The 22179-nt window shown below is 38.2% G+C and overlaps 1 protein-coding gene across 2 annotated transcripts in view; it reads right to left on the minus strand.

Moving 5' to 3' along the window:
• CUL5 (cullin 5) overlaps nt 1–22179 on the minus strand; it is a 140764-nt gene that overhangs the window by 113055 nt on the left and 5530 nt on the right. For both annotated transcript variants that reach the window (XM_058545282.1, XM_058545285.1), the window contains exon 2: nt 4438–4548. In XM_058545282.1, the coding sequence (XP_058401265.1) occupies nt 4438–4548 (111 nt within the window). The remainder of the gene's footprint in view (nt 1–4437; nt 4549–22179) is intronic.

Below are 22179 nucleotides of genomic sequence, written 5' to 3' on the forward strand. Positions count from 1 at the left end.
AACAGTTGTTTCTGTTTTAAAAGCACCACTGAAGATGGTTTGCTAAAGATGGATAATGTAACAATCCTGGGACAATCATAGTTCTCATTTTCATTCTTTTTATTCATTATTTAAAATCAAATAACACTTAATAACATACTTCAAAAAGTTTATACCATATCTTTCTTCCATTGGCTGTCACTCTAAAAAAAATGACAAGAGATGATTGTAGCAAAACACGTTTTTTCTTTCATGGAATGTATAAATTAAAACCAAGAGTATGGAACCCACATTTAATAGGATTAATTCAACATAATAACCATCAGTTAGTAGTCACTGAATGTCACATGGATGATACAATGTTTTAGGCACTATTTAAAAAAAGACAAAAAATTTACCTAGAGATAACAAGGAACATTAATTTTTTTATAGCTTAAAAAAATTTCTTTTCATTTAATCTATACCATGATTATATCATGTAGTAAGTGAACTAGATTGTGTAATGATTGATATAGATTGTCACAGCTCATCACTTGTTTCTACTTGCATCAGTTATTAAGGTTTTAGAAATACCAAGTCATGCAGCAGTTCATTCAGGTCAGGAGAATATTTTGTTAGTTATTTTAACATCAGGTGAAGGTGGGTTGCGCAGGAAAGTTGAGTGAAAACTTTGGGATTTAGAAAGATTCTGAAGCAGAGATGGCTATTTATCAGCTGTGGAATTTCCAAGAGTTAGCTGCTCTTGGGAATGTATTCTACTATTTTAAAATACAAAGGATCAAACTTTCAAGCCTTTATTGTCTTTCTTTTTTTTTTTCCTTAAAGAATACATGTTTCCTTTGCATTTCCAACTACATCTCTCCAGGCAGCTACTGGGGAACAGATGAGTTAGTTTATCAAACGGGTCTTCAGTCTACGAATCCTTCTCACTATGACAAGCCTAAGGAAATTACTCAAATGTAGTGCACTCTTTGAAGTCTATGGAAGCTTTGTACTTAACTGAACCAAGAGCAATACAAAATCTGACAAAATCACTCTTAAAATGATTTTATTAATCCACAGATTCCGTTTTGTAATGATGTAAAGTTGGATAAATAGACTGGTAAAGTTATCTTAATAACAGAAAAGACTGCTTTGGTTGCCACAAAAAAAAACCACGGAGTACTTTGAGGCTTTTAGGAACCTAGAGTAAACTTTCAAGTTTCCAGGCTCAAGAAATCTAGTTTGCTACTATTATGCATATGAAGGCCTCATTTAAAAGCACTGTGATTACATAATCATTTTGGCTTAAGCTTACCATTTAATGAACCATCACAACACTACATGCACGGAGAGTATTAATGCAACTCAAGATGAGCAATTTCTGTTAGGGATAAGTATAAATTAAATACATTTTAAATTACACAATTTTAAGGTAAAATCAATACTATCTGATTTCTAAGAAACTTAGTCAAAATCTTTTGCCTGGAGCAGATATTTTTACTATTTTGGCCTTATTATCCATATTCTCTATGATGATGAGTAAGAAAATAGGTCAGCTATTTTATATAGATAGATAGATAGACAAAGATATCTAGCTAAAGTTATACAGATGTTTGGCAATCTTGTATAAGAACTCAGATCTTTGTAGTCACTGTTCATTTTAATACTGTTTTACCACAAATAGCTCCTCTATAACATCAAAATGATTTAGCCCAGTATTAGTATTTTGTGAATTCAGTTAGACCACATTTCCCCTTTTCTTCACCACACACACACACACACACAAACACACAAAACACAGCATGGTATTGGAAAGAACCCCAACCAAGGTACAAGGAGAACCAGAGTTCTAGGCTTGCTTCTGCTCATGTGTGCCCTTGGTGAGTATCAACTTTTCGGGGCCCTACCCTCCCATGTGTTTCTTCTGATTCCTTATTTCTATTCTAAATCTTGGAACACATCATACCCTTTACCTGGATATTAGTCCTACCCCAACTATAAAGGGTACCCACTTAAAGTTAAATCACATTTTATATTTTAGCTCTTTAACTCTACAAGGAGGCACAGGTGACTGTACTTTAAAGTGTTGTTAGATATTCAGTAATTGAGTTTATGCCATTTTTGACTGATGGAAAATTGCAATATAAGATTTAAAATTGTAATAGTAAAAATAGACTACTTCACATTTTGGGGTACAGGTATTTTCTCATCTTGCCAATTATAGTCTGAACTCACTCAAGTGAAATTAATGTAAGGATATTAAGAAAATGTTGACAATATAAATATTCAAAAATTTTATAGTGGTGGTATAATTTATATTCTTCTCTCCATAAGCACTATTAAAAATACTCAAGAACCTAGAAAATGTACAAGTATTTAAAAATACAATTAAATATCTACTTCAAGGATGCACAAAACCCACATTCAAACATGACTTTTTATTGAATTAAGTCTCCTGAGATTTCCTTCCCTATCATTTCCACTTTGGAGGACCAGTGTTCAGAGTAAGAGGGCAGAGGGAATACATCAAACCAACAACTACCCCAGGTCCATGAAAACATGTGCCTCCTTTGCTCCCTCTGCATGGGAATAAAGGGAAAGAACATGAGAAAACAAAATTCTCATCCACTGTAAATATAATAGGATGCCTATGAGCAGCTGACAGCAATCTCACATTTGTATAATGCTTTCTTGATTTACAAAGCTTTTTTACAGGCTTCACTTGATTCTCAAAATAATTCCATGAAACACAATAAATGGAGTTATTAGCCTCATTTTACAGATGAGAAAACTGATACTTAGAGAGATTAAGTGACTTACGTACAAATATTGTAGAGCAAACGCAAGCTTAGAACCGAAGTTTTCTGATTTCTTATTAAATAAATATTCTTTCTACTATACCATTTTGGTTTTCACACAAATGAAGCAAGTATAGTTTAACAGTAAAAACCTTATGATTCCAAAAAGGCAGCTTCATTTGGTGTCTCTTTGTGATCAAGAATGGTTTACAGAACAGAATAGAAATGTATATTATTAAATATTTGACATTGTGATCAAAATGCCCCTTCCAGGAGGGGAATTTAAATATAAGTTAAAAATAAGTTAAAAATTAGAAAACTCAAAAATCATCTTATAGCCTTAACTCATTATTCTATCTTTACTTTTACTGATGAGATTGTAAAATACAATTTGAATGCTAAATATAGCAAACATCTAGCCAAAATTCCTTGCCCAGAAAAGTCTTTTCTACATTTTTCTGTATTGGAAATGGGGAAATGTGGAAATTTACTTGGACAAAAGGAGTATTACTAACTAAAAACATTCTGTATTTACCTATATTGATAATTTTGACAATAGTTCAATGTAAATTGCATTTACTTTCTTTGAAAATGTCAGTATATACATAAATTTGTTTTTCTCCTCTGAATAAGGACAGTAGACTATAGCATCAAAACATTTGTTGAGAGTGGTCCTTCGTTTTTATTTTTACAAATATTTGCAATAAAATATTTTGCTTGGATCCTTAGATATCTTTACAAAACATAACATTTTCAGGACCTATAAATCAGAGAACAAAAATGAGTATAAAACTTATTTTCTAAAGTTCATGCAAAATTAAGGGAGGATAAATACTTCAGAGAATGGTTACAAGTCTGATACCTTAAACAAGGAACTGCTATTTGAGTCCTAGCTGAAAGCTCTGAGATGGTTTACCTTGTAAGTGAACAACGTACTTTTAAATCCACTTTACTATTCAATGTTAATCAATTAACTCAAGAGAATGTAATTCCTGATAAACTCTTTTCAATCAGACTATATATGCACAAAAAAGACCGTATCAAACTGCCAAGAAAAATGAGTAACATTGACATATTTGGATATTAAGGTCAGCTATGTGCGAACAAAGAATGGAGATAATTACGTAGACACTCCAGTTTCAAGAAAAAGTTGTCTGCTTTGTCTGATAATTTAGCAAAATATCCAGTCTGACAGTGTAACAAGTAAGCATAGTGCTCCAAATCAAATACGTTACAAAACAGTGTTAGCATGGGTTGATAACTTTTTTTAATGCCTTCATTGCATCATTCTGCTGTTAATGTTGGTATTTATCCTGAAATGACACCCAATCTGTTTTTGTTAGTTCTTTGGCATGTTTGAAGTCAGCAGAAGCACTCTTTCTTGGGCTTGACTGCTTCCTCAGAAGAATGCACAGTATTTGGAACAAAACCACTTTTAACCCCTTCCCAGCCATCCTGAATACAAATTTCTCCCCTTTTAATAAGCTCATATATGTCTCTTGTTAAGATCGTGAAGGATTCCTCAACATTCGTAGCATCTTTTGCTGAGGTTTCTATATACCTCATACCACAGTCTGCTGACAGTTTTTCAGCTTCTTCCCTTGTAACTTGGCGTTTTGAAGCTAAATCACATTTATGTCCCACTAGCAGAAATACAATCCGAAACGGCTGTACATACATTTTTGCTTCTTCTAGCCAATCTTTCACATGTTCAAAAGATCGTCGGTTGGTAATGTCAAATACTAAAAATCCACCAACTGAGTTGCGGTAATAAGATCGAGTTATTGATCTGAAAAATAAATAGAAAAAATGGCTGTAAAAGGACAAGTTGTTCTTTTTCCCCTCCTTCAAACAATGTAGCACCATAACAAAATTTGAAGATACCTTAATGTGATTTAACCAGAATTTATAAATTACATATGAAGTGTCTAAGGGAAACAAAAATATTCTGAGACTAATATGCAAGCCAGTTTCCTCCACTGACAACATTAAAGTCGTAGTTATTTTTAGATAGACAAATAAGCATTTACTTGGTATGTCATCTCAAACTCTTAGGATTATTTGTTTTTATTTTTAAATATCTGATAGAATATCATTACATCATTGTGGTTAAAAATAGGCACACAGAAAGATTTGGTGAAGGGCAGAGGTTGCAGAGCAAACCAGATCTTAAGAATCTCTGCTTCTCATTTAACTCAACAAGCCCCTCTCTCTATCAGTTAAGGAAGAAGAAACAAGGGCAAACCTCATAATGGTAGTTACAGGTATAGCCCTGTGCTATACCTATTCAAGAAACAGGAAATTGTTTGGATGCGGGATATACATCTTAGGTGTGCTAATGATTGTTTGCCTCTCCAGATCTAGTCTCCGCTCCCTGGGCCTCAGGAAGCTGACCTTTACAGAAAGCTTTCCCCAACTCCCTTGTCCTCTGGCTTGCAGTGGGGTTCAGCCAACGGGAGGCGCCTGCTGGAGACTGGAGGAAAGAGAGCACAGGGTTTTTACGCCTCCCTTTGTCTCTGCCGGGCTGTGGCAGTGGTTGTGTTCCTCTGCTTCTGGTCAAGGCTCCTGTTGGGTAGTCCCTCTCCCACGGCTATGGCTCTCACCAGGTTCTGGCAACCTCACCCTCTTTCCTTGCCTCCTCTGGCCAGGTGGTTAATGGCTTCCCACTGTTGCTATCTCTGAATACTTCACAACCTTGTGTTGGTGTCCTTGACTTTGCCCACCTTTCTGGAATAGGCACTTCATTAAATTCTTTTCAGTTAACCTTTCGAGTGTGCCGTTTGTTTCCTGACTGAATCATGAGGCAAGGCGGCAAAGCCATACGGCTCTATATTTCTTGCCTTTACATATGTTGTTTTCTTTAACTAGAATGTCTGCTACCCTTTTCTGCCTAGCAAACTCCTATTTCTCTTTCAAGAGTCAGTTCAAAAATCATATCATATGAGAAGTCTTCCTTGTCATTGACCTCTCCCCCTCCACCTCTCGTAGGCACTCCTCTTATAATTCCATTGAACCTTTGGCACACTGCCATTATGATTATATCAATTTTCATAATGTGTTGATTGGATTTGCTGGTATGTCTTCTACTCAATTCAAAGCTCCTTGAGGGTCAAATATTTTTCATCTACGTTTCTAACAATCATATTGTTGGGCAAATGATGGATGTCATTTAATGTTTGTGATATTGGATTAATTAATCTTATTAGAGAGGGAAAGTGCTAAACGTTGTATGAGCCAGAGATCACTTGTGCCTCAGTTTCCAGGTTGTCGATGATCTTGAGCATTGAGATCATCCTTAAGCAAACTCATCTGTTACTTGCCCGAGACACCAAAGATCTTTGTGGGAGGGCCAGTGGGTTATATGGTACTCTCCAGCTTTTACACACCTTCATTATGCTTATTGCTGAAATCACAGCTCAGTTCAGTGACCCGAATGGTACACAAGTACCATTTGTTATGGAAGTGTGAAGAAAGTATTTTATTTACCTCCCCTTTCTTTCCATTTCTCCTGATTCCTTGTTTCTCTTCAGAACACCTAGTGGAGATATTCTCAAGTGACTATTTTATAAAAAATTTTCTCAAGGACTACTGTGCTGTATAGCCATTGACAGTAAGAAAAACCTCCCACTATCATTGGCAGGCTACGAATAATGCAGTTCATTTAAGCTGTTGTTGTTTTTTTGTTAATTTTGAGGAATAATTGATTTGTTATTGTTTTGCTACTCATCTTTATATGTGTGAATTTAGGCAGAGGCACAGTGTCTTAAGAGAAACCTAATTAAGGCTGTTATTAGACTGAAAGCTTCAATTTACTCAGCACCAGGTCTGCGTTACTCCTCCCCACTTAATTTAACATTAATATAACTAAAAAAAACATGCTTTTGTGGTTAAAAACTCAACGTTGAAACGCTTGTACATTAGGCAGAGGCATGTCTTACACTAGGAAATACCATGTTTTCTAGCATCTCGTATTGAATTTGAAGACACATTTGGAATACAGTTGGCAAATCATGCTATAGAATAAAATTATAGCAAAGTATATGAAATATATGCTATAAAACAGCTCTTACTAATAATCAGTAAGAATAAAAGGTTTCAATATGACACCTGCCATTTCCTATATAATAACTCGGATCTCCATTTTCTATGTGTCAGTCTGGATATGACGCTAGAATTCTGATATGGTTGGGCTTCAGATTCACATATAGTTGTCCTAGGGTGCAGGGTTTTCCCTAAAGCAATTGGGCATCCCTGCTGCCAATCATTCAGGTGAAGAGACAGGCCTTCAGACTGAAAACTGGAACTTGAGACGCAGGTCTTACAGAGGTGATGAGGGAGCATCTCTCTTTTTCTGGACATTCCTCTCTTGGGTCAGGCCACTTAGGTCTCTAGAAGTTCTTGAACGTATTAGTGGGAGGTAGGGAACAGACCCGAAAAGAACTAGATAGGTAGGTCTCCCTGTAAAGAATTCAAGAATTGATGACGAGTAACATTTCTTTATAAGGAACAACATCTTGTTGCGTGTTATTTTATATCTATTTCCTTCTGGGCTTTGAAAGTCTCACTGAATGAATGGATGAGATAAAGAAAGAGAAAAAATTAGGGGAGAGAGAGATGCACGGAAGGGAATAAGAGAAGGGAGAGAGAAATAAATGAGTCCCATCTGGTCTCAAGTGTGCTATGGGAGAATTAAGAGTTATGAGACTAACCCTCTGGCAAGGCTGCTATACGGGATACAGCACGCCCTAAATCCAGCATGATGGTGGTGTGATGGAAGGTGAATTACGGAGAACAGGGATCAGGGTTACAAGCTCTTAGCAGCCCCCTGTCCCTCCCAAATGGAAGATTTGGTTTTGATTATAAAAGAAACCTGCTGGTTCTTTTATTCCTTGAAACCTATACTATCAGCAACTCCTATCTCATTTTCAAAGAATAGTCTCCTTTCAGATTGTTTTCTCCATCTCCTTGCCTTAACTGAAAACTGCTAGTCCCTGAGAACACAGCTTCCCCTGCAGCACGCTCATGCTGTTCATTCTATAAGATCAGGAGGAGGTGGCTTCTGCTTCCCCAATGCCACTTTCAGATAATTATTCTTTCCCAACCCTTGTTGTAAAAAAATCTCCTGCTCCTCTGAGGCTGATGCCATCTGGCTCTATCATCTGTTGTCATCTGCCAATCGCTTGGTCATTCTCCATATACTGAAGACTTGAGCATTTTGCTGTTTTTCTTTCTGTTTCAATTCCTCAATTCTCAGGGGGTCATTTTACTCACTGATTTCAACATCCATTTGGATGAGGGGTCATCTCTGTTTTTCTACTTCCTCATCTCTAATGAACTTTCCTCTCCATTCTGCTTTTCATGTCCTCTTCCTGTTTTATCATGAGAAATGTTCACTACCTTCAAAACTGAAAATTTACGATCCACTTTTTGATCAAAATCTCACAGCCCATGAGCATATTTTTACTGGGATAATTCTTTAATTTCATCAAGATTTGTAATCCACTGACCAACTCTATCACTTTCTATCCATTAATACCCTCCTATCTTTACCTTCTTCCATACCTTAGCTCTATGAGACATCATAATTGTTCTCTCGGAAATATCTCAATTCCCAAGCCCCTCTCCCTCTGTCCTATTTGCCTGGGAAAACTCTATCTCTGGATCAGTCCAGCTGTATGTTTCTGGGGAAAATCGCTCAACCAGGCAGGCTGGTGTCACTGTGAATTAATTATAACCAATTCCAAGTGGGCACTCAACACTGCCAAGGAATACTCCTGGTATCAGAAGAAACACTTCTCCCTTTTTTCTCACATTTAGACTCTACCATAGAAAGAAATGGAATTTCCATTCAACCTTCCTTTCCCTACAAAAGAGAACTGGAGGAACATTTTACCCCTCTTACTAGATTTCTCCATAGAAGGAAAAATGACTGCTGTTCGGTTAGAGTGTTTCTCAGACTGGTGGACAGAATCACTGTGTGTTCAAGGTTAGTACTCTTGCACAGCATCCTTTCCCCCTCCTTTCCACTTTCTGGATCCATTATCTTGGATTGATAATTGTGAGAGGTAGGCAGGTGCCAGGTCTATGCTCATCACTGAATATCCTGCAGTTTTCAAGTGCCTGGCACATGGTGGGCACTCAATACATTCTTAGTGGGTGAGTGAATGGCTGATTTGGCAGGATCCATGAACACAGCTGTTGGGCAAATAGAAGAAATGGAAGAGAGAGTGAGGAATTTTGAGGGAAAGAGATACTAGCAGTGCAAAAAAAGAAAGGTGCCAACATTAGATCTATTAGTAGTGTGTTCTTACATTCTCATACTGGGGTCACTGAGTTACTATGAGCATGTCAGTGTTGGAGGAGGGTGGATAAATTAAATATACCTATATGCATCCTACAGATATATCCCACGAAATTACAGTAGCTAGTAATCTCTAAAGTTTTTGGGGGGAGGACGATCTCTTAAGCAGGGGCATATTGATGAAACTTCTCCAAAGAAGACAAGTTATGGTATCTTATGCCCTCTACCAAGAAAAAGTAAGCATAATACTTGGTGGATTTTTTTGGATTTTGGAGGAAACATATAATATTTGGACCCTTTTATGCTTTTATGACCCATTAAAAGTGGGAGACCCAAAAGCTACCAGTTTTAATAGGCCTGAAAGCAAGAGAAATCCCTTTAGCTGGTTTTGCCACGTGGCCCATCAGATCTAATGGTGCCTGCCTAAAATGCCTATAGCAGACTGGGATGCTCTATCAAGCCTGGGGAAGGTTCCACTGGACTATTACAGTACATTTTGGAATAAAGGCATGCCCTCTTTGTCAAGAGCTATTACACTTTTGAGAGAGAGTTCTTGGTTTACAACCTGGCTTTGATAGAGACTAAATGCCTGGCTGTGGAACATCAAGTGACTGTGCAATCTGAATGCTCATCAATAGCTAGGTGTTCTCTGATTCACCAGGCTGAAACTTCGCCATCAAGCAGAAGTCACATATATAGGCAGGAATAGGGATGGGACCTAAGGGGACCTAGAGTAATAAGGCTTACACACCCAGCATGCCTACTCCTGCAGCACCCTCTCAACCTATGGCCTTATCTGGATTTCCCTATAATGAAACAGGAAAAAAATTCAAGTCTGCCTTACAGATGGCTCTAAACAATATGCTGGCATCAGTTAGCTCCACTCAATAGTGGACTTGAAGGTCAGTGGAAAAGAGAAACTCTCCCATTTGTGAAACTTCTAGTGGTAGTTTTTCCAAAGAAGAGATGGAGAGATATAGGTAAGGATCTATACCAATTCATGAGCAGAGGCTAAGGGTTTGGCATGTTGGAAAAACCGAGATCAAAGGACTGATAATAAGGAGGTTTGGGGAAGAGGTATGTTGATGGGTCTAGAGTATGGGCATACTTGTATCCTACGTGAATACTCACCAAAAGCCCCTTCTGTGGAGGAGTTCCTAATAATCAGTGAAACAAAATGTCCTGTCCTATAGTTATCAGTCAGTATTCTTACCCCAGTTTGAACTCAAAGTCGTCATGGTAGAGAGAGAGAAGCTGTGACTGGGCTCACAGAGACTTTCTCTTACTTGGACTGTCACTGCTTAATACTCAATTTTCCAGCAGCTATTGGCACTTTGGATATGGCACCTTACTCCAGGGGAACCATCATGGAGGGGCCACTGATGTGTCCTCCCTATTTCTTGTTAGTGCCGTCGAGTCAATTTGACTCCTAGCGACCCTGTGTACAGCAAAGCGGAACCCTGCCTGGTCGTTTGCACAATCCTCTCGCCTTCCAGCGCTATATCAGACAATGCTCCACTGCTATTCATAGGGTTTTCATGGCCAATTTTCCGGAAGTGGGTGGCCAGGTCCTTTGTCTGTCTAGTTTGTAAGTTCCACTGAAACCTGTCCACCATGGGTGGTCACCCATGCTGCGGGTATTTGAAATATTGGTAGCATAGCTTTCAGCATCACAGCAACATGCAGCCATCACAGTATGACAACCGACAAATAGGTGGTCTGCTTCCCTGACCTGGAAATGAACTCGGGCCATGGTGGTTCTGAACCACTAGACCACCAGGGCTGGCTATGTCCTCACTATAATAGACATTTAATCTGGACTCAAGCCAAGCTAGCACCACCATCCGTGAACTTATGGAATGCCTTATACATAGTCATGGTATCACACACTTTGCTACAGACCAGAGATTTCACTTAACAGAGGAAGAGACAGGGAAATGGGCTGATGCTATGGGATTCATTGATATTATCATGTCACTGTCACCTAGAGGCATCTGGCCTATAAAACTGTGGAATGGGTTATTAAGATTCAGTTATGCCCACGTCCAGGAGATGACACCTTATAAGATTTTGGTATGATCCTTCAGGATGTGTATGTTCTAAACTAGTAAGGAATAGACTAGGTAGTGTTTTTTGCCCATAAATAGATGCTGTGGTATGGAAAACAAAGGGTGAAAGGGGGGTGATGGTGCCTCTCACAATTACACTTAATGAGTCACTAAAATTTTTTGTTGCTTCTAATCCCTGTGACTCTGAACTCTGCTGATATAAGGGTTTTGGTATCCAAGGGAGAAATGCTTGCTCCAGAGAACCTCGTGATGCTGCTACCGAATTAGTAGCTGACACAGCCAACTGTCCATTTGGGGCTTCTTACAGCAGTGGGTAAACAGGCAAAAAAGGGGCAACAGTATCATGGGGACCACAATGGCCTCCTGTGGTTCTTCCTGCCCGGAACTCCTGAGATCTTTTGATCCATTCCAAGCCTGGTTCCTTCCAGCTTCCCGTCAAGTCTCTGTGCCTCAGACATGCTTCCAGTAACTTTAGCTTTTGATTAAGGTCTTCAAGTTGATTTTGTCGCTGGTAACCAAAGACCTGATTGATAGAGGCTGCATATATTTTGAAAGAAAAGAATGATACAAAATAAAGCCACAAATATTTTATAACTTTCAACAAGGTTTCACTAGGCCAAAATTCATTTTTTTTTTATTGCGGTAAAAAACACATAACTTGAGATCTACGCTCTTAATAAAATTTTAAGTGTACAGTACAGTATTATTAACTATAAGCACAATGTTGTACAGCAAATCTCTAGAACTTTTTCATTTTGCATGACTGAAACTCCATACACATTGAACAGAAACTCCTCATTTCCTTCTCCTCCCAGCCCCTGGCAACCAGTATTCTACTTCCTGCTTCTATGAGTTTGACTACTGTAGATATCTATATAAGTGGAATCATGCAGTATTTGTCTTTCTGTGACTGGTTTATTTCACTTAGTATAATGTCTTCAAGATTCATCCATGTTGTAGCATATGACAGAATTTCCTTCTTTTATATGGCTGAATCAATTGTATGTATATACCATATTTTATCCATTCATCTGCCAAGTTTATTCTTTTTTTTTTTTTTTGGCTGAGGAAGATTTGCCCTAAGCTAACATCCTGCCTACCTTCCTTTATTTTTTTTATTTTTATTTTTTTTTTGTGAGGAGATCAGCCCTGAGCTAACATCCGCCAATCCTCCTCCTTTTTTGCTGAGGAAGACGGCCCTGGGCTAACATCGGTGCCTATCTTCCTCCACTTTATATGGGACGCCGCCACAGCATGGCTTACCAAGCAGTGCGTCGGTGCGCGCCCGGGATCCGAACCAGCGAACCCCGGGCTGCCGCAGCGGAGCGCGCGCACTTAACCGCTTGCGCCACCGGGCCGGCCCCAACTTCCTTTATTTTGTATGTGGGACACCACCACAACATGGCTGGTGAGTGGATAGGTCTGCGCCTGGAATCCAAATCCACAAACCCAGGCCACTGAAGTGGAGTGCGTGGAACTTGAACCACTTGGCCACAGGGGCTGGCCCTGCAAAGCTTATTCTTGCAAGTATATTTGCTTTAGAATAGAAATGAAAAATGGTCGCCTGGTTTATTTAAATATTTTTAACTGCTTAATTTTCCTCTTTAATTTTTTTATAATTTTTTAAGCATTTATTTATTTATATATTTATTTTTTTGAGGAAGATTGGCCCTGAGCTAACATCTGTTACCAATCTTCCTCCTTTTTTCCTTTTTTCTCCCCAAAGCCCCAGTGCATAGTTGTATGTCCTAGCTGTATGTCCCTCTAGTTCCTTTATGCAGGACACCGCCTCAGCATGCCTTGGTGACCAGTGAGTAGGTCCGCACCCAGGATCTGAACTGGTGAACCCCAGGCCGCTAAAGGGGAGTATGCAAACTTAACCGGTATGCCACTGGGCCGGCCCCTAATTTTTTTCCTGAAATAATATGTAGACAAGGGACATTGAGAGCCCTGGAGTTTGCTTATATTTGCAAAGAATTACTTAATATATGAGCAGTGCAATCAAGTGTAAATGATACGCCTTGGAGAATTTGGAATTTTTTTGACACAAATGACATGATTCCTGAGATTCTGAAAAATTTAAATTATACATCAAATTAAACAGTTATCTAGTTTCCTGGAAGGCACTGAAAACAAGATGCTGTTGTCATATGAAGGACAAAAGTCCATAGGCTCTGGAATGCTCAAGATTATTTATACTAGATATACTTAAATATAAATATAGTTAAATACTTATATACTTAAATATAAAATTTTATTTGAAAGTGGCAAGATTATGTAGATCTTATATGCTATTATTATGAACTTTGTTGGATGTGCACAGGCCTCTTAAAAAAGCGACAAAATATAGAGCACTTGCTGACTGACTTAGGTAAGATGAACCAGATGTCCTGGAAATGCCTTTCTTGTGGCTTTGCCAATTGTAAAATAGGCATTTAGAAGGTAGAAGTACTTTGATGCCAAAGGCTGCTGGCAACAAGCAGCCTATGAGTGCATTAGCCTTGTGAGTGCCTCTCTTTACCACGACATTACGTTCCTACAGCCCTTCTGGGAATAGTCATTGTGTTGATGCCTTATTTACCTGGTTCACTTGCCTTGTAATCCAGGCCCTTAGGACTGCTTTCAAGAGACTAAAACACAAGTCTCCTCCCTCCTTTTATTATCACTGACTCTAAAATTTCCTGCCCTTGCCTAAGATTCTGAAACTTGGAGCTTATAACTCAGGATATCTTTCTTTATACATACAAACACTAAAATTCTTTTTCTTTGTACAATTCCAGGGTCTTTCCATCAAAAATCAAGTGTGTGGTTATGGAAGCTATATATAATACTGACAAGATCTAATGGGCCATGTTCTCTCTTTGAATATGTAAATCAATTCACCCATGACCACTTTTTATTTTCCTTTTACGACAGATCATCATTTTATGAGAGTGAGGCCTTCTTACCACCCCCAGCAAGCTCTATTCACCTTTTCTCCTCTATTTTCCTCATAGCAATTAACACATTCTGACATCCTATATAGTTTTTCCAGCTTTTTTGGTTGTAGCCTGTCTCCTCCCATTAGAAGATAAACTCCATGGGAGCAAGGAGTTTTGTCAGTTTTTTTGGATGCTGTATCCCTAGCGCCTAAAACAGAACTGGGCATGCATGAGTCCTACCAATATTTGTAAATGAATAAACAACTGAATTAATAAGTTCATACTGTCAGACTGCGCCCAGGTAGCATGAAAATGCTGAGCAAATGGGAGAATAACAGAGAAATACAAAACGCTTATCTCCTCTTTCGATATTTATAGTAGAGATTTATGAAGTCAAAAGGGGAGCAATGGGCTGAATAATTGCACATACTCTAAGCATATAGCTGAAATCATCCACATTTTCTAAAGAACTACTGTATTTAAATTGGTAGTAATTCAAATTGTACTTTGCAGTGGATTCTGGAAGGCAAAACAAGTTATGTGTGAAAACCGGAATAGTTTATTTGGAAATTAATGAGAAATTTTTCTAGCTTCACTAATTGTCTGCAAGGTGATAAGGAAAGGATGCTTATTTTCTATTTGGTATGGTACCAGAAAGTGATAAAAGACTTGAGCACTCATTCCAGTGCTTTCTGGCATCCTTTTGCAGAAGAAAAATGAGATGATGACGAGCTTCTCATGATTATTTTATTTTCTATATAACAGTGCATTATGTGATTTAACATAATTAAAGAACACATTTTCACGGGTTATAATGCTCCCACCATTTTTTTGACTGTGTTTCCATATGACTTTCTCTTTATTGCTTTGTTTCACGTGCTTTGGTATCTCTCTCCACATGTTGGAATTTATAATTGTTGTTTATCCTTTTCTCATTTCATTCTATCTCTGAAATTATGCAGCTTTTATTTTCAAGTCATCTGAATAGATTGTTCTTTTCCTTCTCCTTTCTTTTTCTAAGCTTGTGCTTTTATCAGTTACTTGTGCACTTAACCACACATCCTTACTTTTCCCATTCCCCTAGCTTGCCAATATCATTACACTAAAATTTTAGAAAGACCATTTCTTGGCATTTGTGTTATTCTGACCATGTAGATATTTTTCAGTGCTGAGCCTTGGAGTAAACTATGACTTCTTTTCCTTTCCTGCACAACTTCTTCTTTTCCTTAGAGTTAATAATTATCTTGCATATTAGTCAAGATAGGCCAGCTTATGCTGCAGTAACAAACAACCCACCTCTCAGTAGGAAGAATGTTAAAGAATCTGGGCTGTATTTTAAAACCACCACATGCAAGTTCTGCTCAAATCCACTGGCCAGAATTAGTCATATGATTCTGTCTAAGTGCAAGAGCGAAGGGAAATATATTCCTACCACGGGTCCTGAAGAAAAGAAGCATCAGATATGAGTGAGCACTAAAGTCTCTGCCATATCTTTTTCTTCTTTCCTTTTTCTTTTTGCTAAGTTTTCCACGTAGTTCTCAATAATCCAAACTCTCTGCCAGTTGCCTTCTAGGAAGTTCATTCCCATTAACTCTTCTGTCAATTTCAGCTTCCTGAGGAGGTTGCATCTACAACCTTCTGCCCTGATCCAATCTGGTCAGGTTGTCCCTGGTGTCTGCAGCAGAAGATATCATCCTAGGATCTCCCTTCATCATCTTCCTGGGCATTTCCTTTGCCTTTCTTCAGGGTTAGATCTCCTGTTCCGTGTATCCCATGTCTTCTTCACACCTGGTTTACTCCTTTATGTGCCTGTGTGTGTTTGGGGGTGTGTGTGTGTAGAGCACATCCTCAAGTAGCTTCCTAAAAAAGATGCATGATTTAATATTTTGAAATCTTACAGGTTTGATTTATTCTGCTTTCACAGTTGAATGACAGTTTGGTCAAATACTGAATTCTTTCAGAATTTTGCAGCCTCTCCATTGCCTTCTAACTTCCACTGTTGTTTTTGGGAAGTCTGAAGCCAGTCTGATTCATGATCCTTTTTTATGTGACCTATTTTTTTTCCTCTGGAAGTTTGTAGGAACTTCTCTGCTGTCCTAGAGTTCTAGAATTTCATGATGATGTCCCTTAGAATGTGTCTACTTTCATCTATTGTGCTGGGCCCTTCCAATCTGAAAACTCAGGTCCCTAAATCTTGGAAATTTTTCTTAAATTGTTTCACTGATGATTCCTCTCCTCTGTTTTTTCTGTTCTATCTTTCTGGAATGCCTGTTACTTGTGTATTGAGCCTTTTAATTTTTTAAAAAATCTTTTTTTCCTATTTTCTAAGTCTTTTTCCTTTTATCCTACTTTTTATTTTATTTTTTTATTTTTTTGGTGAGGAAGATTAGCCCTGAGCTAACATCCGTCGCCAATCCTCCTTTTTTTCCTGAGGAAGATTGGCCCTGAGCTAACAGCCATGCCCATCTCCCTCTACTTTACATGTGGGATGCCTGCCACAGCATGGCTTTATAAGCAAGATCCACGCCCAGGATCCGAACCCAAGAACCCCAGGCCTCCGAAGCGGAGTGCGAAGACTTAACCACTGCACCACCAGGCCACACCCCTTTTATCCTATTTTTTGAGAGATTTCCCCAACTTTATATTGAATATTTTATTTTTTCTACTGTGTTTCCAAAATCTCTTTTGTTCTCAGAATATTCTTTTTTTTTAAAAAATAGTATCCTGTTCTTTTATGATTGCAATATTTTCTTATTATCCCCTCTGAGGAAATTAAGGACAGTTTTGGTTTATTTGTTTTTTAAACATTCCCTTTTCCCTTATTAAGTTTGTTTCTCTGGTTGCTTTTGGTCTTTGTTTTGGTCTCTAGGTTTTGTATTACAAATTTCCTAATATTTCTTGTAATATTTCATTGAGACTAAAAGCCCTACTTGTAAGATGATCAGGTTGGATCATTTAGTTGAGGAAACTCTAATGTTGGTGTCTTAAGTCTTTCCTCTTGGCCTGCACAGATTCTTCAGAAGTGATTTCACAATTTCCTGTTTGAAGGGCAAAGCCCTGATTGCCAGTGTGCTGAGAACTAAGACAGGGAAGAAGGCTAGACAATCTTAGATACAACATGCATGCATTCACTTAAAGGCCTTACTTTTAATAGGGGACCCCAATCTAAATTATGCCTGGTGCTTCTAGTCAGAGACTCTATGTTTAATTCTTCTCAAAGAATAAATTTCCAGTTTTTTGCCAATGTCAGGGGAGAGGAAGTCACCTGGGGTGTGGAATGGCGGAGGGGATATGAGGATCCAATCTTTCTTAAATAGACTGACCATCAATGATCCTTATTTTAGCACTCCCACTTCCAGAAGTATCTGCTGCCACCATTTCCTGAGTCTTTAGGGGGTTCAGTGGTATATATTGGGTTGGTTTTTAGCTTTCTCCACCACTAGCTTAGAAGTTAGTTTTCCTGAATCTACTAATTCATTTACTCTTCCTCCATCTGCTTTTCTGCTTCCAAAATTTTGTTGCTGTTGTCTCCTAACCTGCTCTCCTTGTTTGAGGGTTTATGGTTGAAAAACAAAACAAAAACAAAAACAAAACTATTGTCACTTTAGTGAGGTTTCAGGAAAAAAAGCTAAAATAGCTGCAGGTGTTCAATCTGCTTTCATTACTGGAAGCCACTTCTTTTTCTGTTGTTTCCTATTGTTATTTCTCTTACTACTGACATACCCTTCATGTCCCAGAATCAAGGACCACCTTCTTTGGGATACATCCTCTGAAACAAGCCCTCACCCTAGGCACGGATGACAATTCCTCCCTTTGTTCTGCCACTGGAACTTATTTTAGCACTTACCAGCCTTTACTGCAATTATTTGATCATTATCTGTCTTTGCTATGAGTCTAGAGAAAGACCTCTAATAGTTCCCAAGTGTCTATTCTGTCTTCCTTTAGTAAAAGAACTCGACAAGTTTTAGCTGTCACACAGCAACTCATATAGAAACTATCTTCCTCAGCTCTCCTGCAGTTAGTTGTGGTCATGTCACTAAGTCTGAATCAATGGGACACGGTAAGTTATGTGTGTAGTCTGAGGTTCATCTACTTGAAGACATTTGCCCTTGGCTTCCTCTTTCTCCTTCCTGCTTGCTAGGAAATAGCAATGACTGGAGAACCCTGGAAACTGATGTTGAGGCAGAGCCACCCTGAGAGCCCAGAACTGCTCATTCTGGACTATTATTATAGGAGAGAGAAACAAAGCTCTATAATATTTAAGTTGCCATATTTGGGCAGTCTCTCTGTTACAGCAGTACAGTCTGTACTCTACCGCGTGTAGAGACAGTATGGACCTTGAATGTGAGACCACATCATGTATTTATATATGTATATATATTTATATCTACTGCCTGACATATAGTTAAGTTAAATAAATGCATGGATTTCCACAAGTAAATCACTGTCCTCGCTGATTTCAACTTCTCCTGAAAAAAAATGTGACAGCATTTAAGGATTGGAAGGCTACTTCACAGTACTTTTGAAACCTCAGGACACCATAGCCAGTATTTGCTTGTATCTTTGCCTAACACCCAACACCTCCCCTTGTCTAACAAGGCAAAAGAGTTCATATAAATTTCTCCACTGCAGTGGCAGGGTTCATTCCTCTTTCTTAGTGTAGCAGTGCAGTCATTGAGTACTGCAGGGACAGGAGGGCTGATTGTCATTGTAGCCACCAGTGTCTTCTGTCAGGTATCAGTACCGCTTCTACCGTGTAAAGCTTTTTCCCTTTTTGCTTCTGAATATAGCAGTAAAATAATAGTTTGGGTGGACCTAGTAATTAACTTGGGTCTACGGAGATGAGAGTAGGGGTGGGGTTGTGTGCAAACAGAATACTTTTCACGACAGAAACTATACACTGTGCCAATAAAATTCTTTTCAACCATGACAGGAGGCCTGGTGCAGCAGAAAGAGCACCAGACAGAGTGTTATGAGAACTGGGCTCTTATGTGAACCACTAACGACAAAGACTGGGGCAAGGCAAAGCCTCTCTGGACATTAATTTGTATTATTTTAAAAATGAGACTGTTGTATCAGATCATCTGTCTGTTCTTTCTCAGTCCTATGGCTGTAGTTACTCACCTACCAAAATGGCCAGAATGTTGGCCACAGTGTGGTTGACCTCTGCAACTTCTTTCATGTGTCTTTTCCCCTCATTTTCTTGGATTTTGGTTTCAATTCATCTCTCACTAATTTTCCTCACCTCCAATAGTCCTCTGCTGTACAATCAATTACATCTTCTCTTCCACCTTTAATTCTGTTTTTAGAGTCTATCCATCTATTCTATCAAATCTCAGTCTTAAATTTCACCTAATATTTGCTTCATAAACTTTTGTTTTCCTAATCCTATGGCCTTTTGGTAGCCCTTTTATATCTAAGAAATCTTAAATTATGAAGTTTCATCCTTTTGCTCCTTTATCGTTCTTCCAGTTTTCCTAGTGATTCTAATTGGAAGATTTTGTACTTAAAACAAGTGCTAATGATATTGCATGACTTGTGTAAAATTGTGACAAGTGGCTAGAAGTCAGGCAAGAAGATAAACCTGTTAATTTTGAATGAGGGGACAAAAGTCAAGAGACTCTCCAGAGTCTGTAGACTAGTTCTCTCCCTAAAATATAGTAATCAAGTGTTTTAAAAGGGAGACCTGAAGAAATTATCCAGAAGTGCCAGCAAAAGAGACACAGAGAATCATGAGAGAAGAAACCGTGAGAGGTTCTCAAACATATTCCTAAAATTTAAGCAACTGCCTTCACTTTTTCTTTGAAGGATTGGTGTTCGATCTATCTGTTGGTTCCTAAAATGCTGTATGGACACGGACTCTGGATTAGAAAACACCATATCTGTCTTGGGGATTCACAATGTGTATTAGTATACCAGCATTTAAAAGCTCTGAGATCCTGCAACAATCCAGTATTTCCAAAACTATTTGATCAAGGAACCCTCTTTTCAAATTACACCTATTACTATCACTTTGAAAAATGCTACTCTGAAGAAAAACGATAGGCAATGCCTAGAATTTCAGAATCTATAACCTTTCTTCATAATGTCTTCTCTTATAGCCAGGAAGTTCTTAATATCACCTAACTCCCATTTGCAGTATTCTCTCTTCATCTCTTCTCAGAGAAGAGGGTACAGTTTGGGGCAAACACTGTTCTTTTGTATTTCTGAAGCAGAAGTCTGTTATTAAGGCTATCCTCAGCCTTATCTGTTTGAGGTCATACCACTCTAAGTCTTATGAAAAGGAAATAAGTTTGGAAAGGCTAAAGAATCAGAAGAAAAAACACTTTTAACACTCCTAGTACAGGAAGATAACTTTAAAAGAGATTATGACCAAGCATACAAAAAGTAGAAAAAAGAATAGGCATATAAGAGGAATCACAGAAAAGTCACTGATGACCTTTTGGCGTGGCTTGATAAAGAGCTTTCTCAGGTGACATGTGATGCACTCATCATATTAGTGAAGCAGAAACAAGCCTAAAATCTCTGTTCCCTTACCTCAGTATTCTTTTGGCACTGAGTTATTTTTGACAGCTTCTTTATATCCTAGCTACTGATATCAGTGGATGATCTTAAAGACTTATGCCCAGTAATATAATAATTTGATTTAGCAAGGTGTTCCTAAATTACAAATGAATCATTATCACAGGAAGGAAAATAGAGAAAACTTCACTACATTCCAGGCGTGTTTAAGAGAATGCTGTTAAGGTTTTAAACTAAACTAAAATAATATGCCAGCTAGCTATCAACATTTACTCAGTCATGCTTATGTACAGAGCTACTATCTGTATTTTGAAAGACTCTGACAGCTTAAACTAAAATATACTTTTAAATTTAAAACATACTTTCACCTCTCTTTTACATTTTTCTGGAACTCCTATGGGTCAGAAAAATACTTTATTTTTTAAGTGATTCCTTTCAGAAAACAATGGTTTTTACCATAATAGGGGTTTCATGATAAGCCAGGTAGATTGTGTGGGGTGGCAATTTTTAAAGTGAACTTCCCTGAATTATATATTATCAGAATTGATTAAAAATTACTAAAATTTGGAGGCAGATTTACTAAAATCATAAAGCATTGGCTTTGTAGGTATTTCGCTCTAGAAAGAATGAAAATATCTTATTAAAGCAATATCTGATGTTCCCTGGTATATATATTTGTGTGTGTGTGTGTGTGTGTGTGTGTGTGTATGTGTACCTCAGTATCACTTGAGTGGCTCACCTTTCTTTTCCACTGCTTGACAGACAGAGCAACTTGGAAGAAAGCAGATTCTCTCTAACTCAGCTAGGATAAGAATAACAGGCTCTTAATAAATCAAAATTTCTCAGATCATTCCAAGGACATTCCTCTTTAAACTTTTAATTGGCATGGTAAGGAAGGTAAGTTGTTAAGAAATCTTTGTATGCTAGCCAAACTGACTGACAATGGCTGGAAATTTCTTCTGTCTTTCTCTCGGACTGAGCAAAGCACTTTTCTCCATGTGAAAACTTTACTGTAGTGATCCGTGTACTCACAACATCATCTCTAACCTTTTCCTAGCCCTTGCTTTGAAAGCTAAATGTGGGGCCAATGTGTCAGAATAGGTGGTTATCACTGTAGCACGATGAGAGGAAATTCCAACACCATCAGCCTAGTATCTATAACTCTGCCAACAGGGAAACATCAAGATGAGGTATTACCTCCCTGGGTGGTCACCCTCTTTTAGATGTAAATGTAAATGTAAATATAACCGCTCCTGGCAGGACCCTTATTAAGTGGTTTTCAAACATCAATAATTTTGTGTGTCTTGGTTTCCCAGAGACTTCACTCTCTGAAGCTAAGATGGAGTATTAAGGGGTGAATTTTTGATTGGGATGTGAAGATAATAGAAGGGAAGAACAGGTCAAGTTCTCACTATCCAAAAACAGAAGGAAAGAAAAGTGGGAAAGCCCCAAAGACTCCCAGAATGAGCTTTACGTACTTCGCAATTTTGCCTGCTGCTGGCCCAAGCCCCTTAGACATTTGGTGTACAACATCTAGTTTACTTCAGGATGTATAATCACCTTCATATACCAATGCAGCATTGAAGTTGTGGCTACATATGTTAAAT

Source organism: Diceros bicornis, chromosome 7, assembly GCF_020826845.1.
Source record: "Diceros bicornis minor isolate mBicDic1 chromosome 7, mDicBic1.mat.cur, whole genome shotgun sequence".
Classification (NCBI taxonomy): Eukaryota; Metazoa; Chordata; class Mammalia; order Perissodactyla; family Rhinocerotidae; genus Diceros; species Diceros bicornis.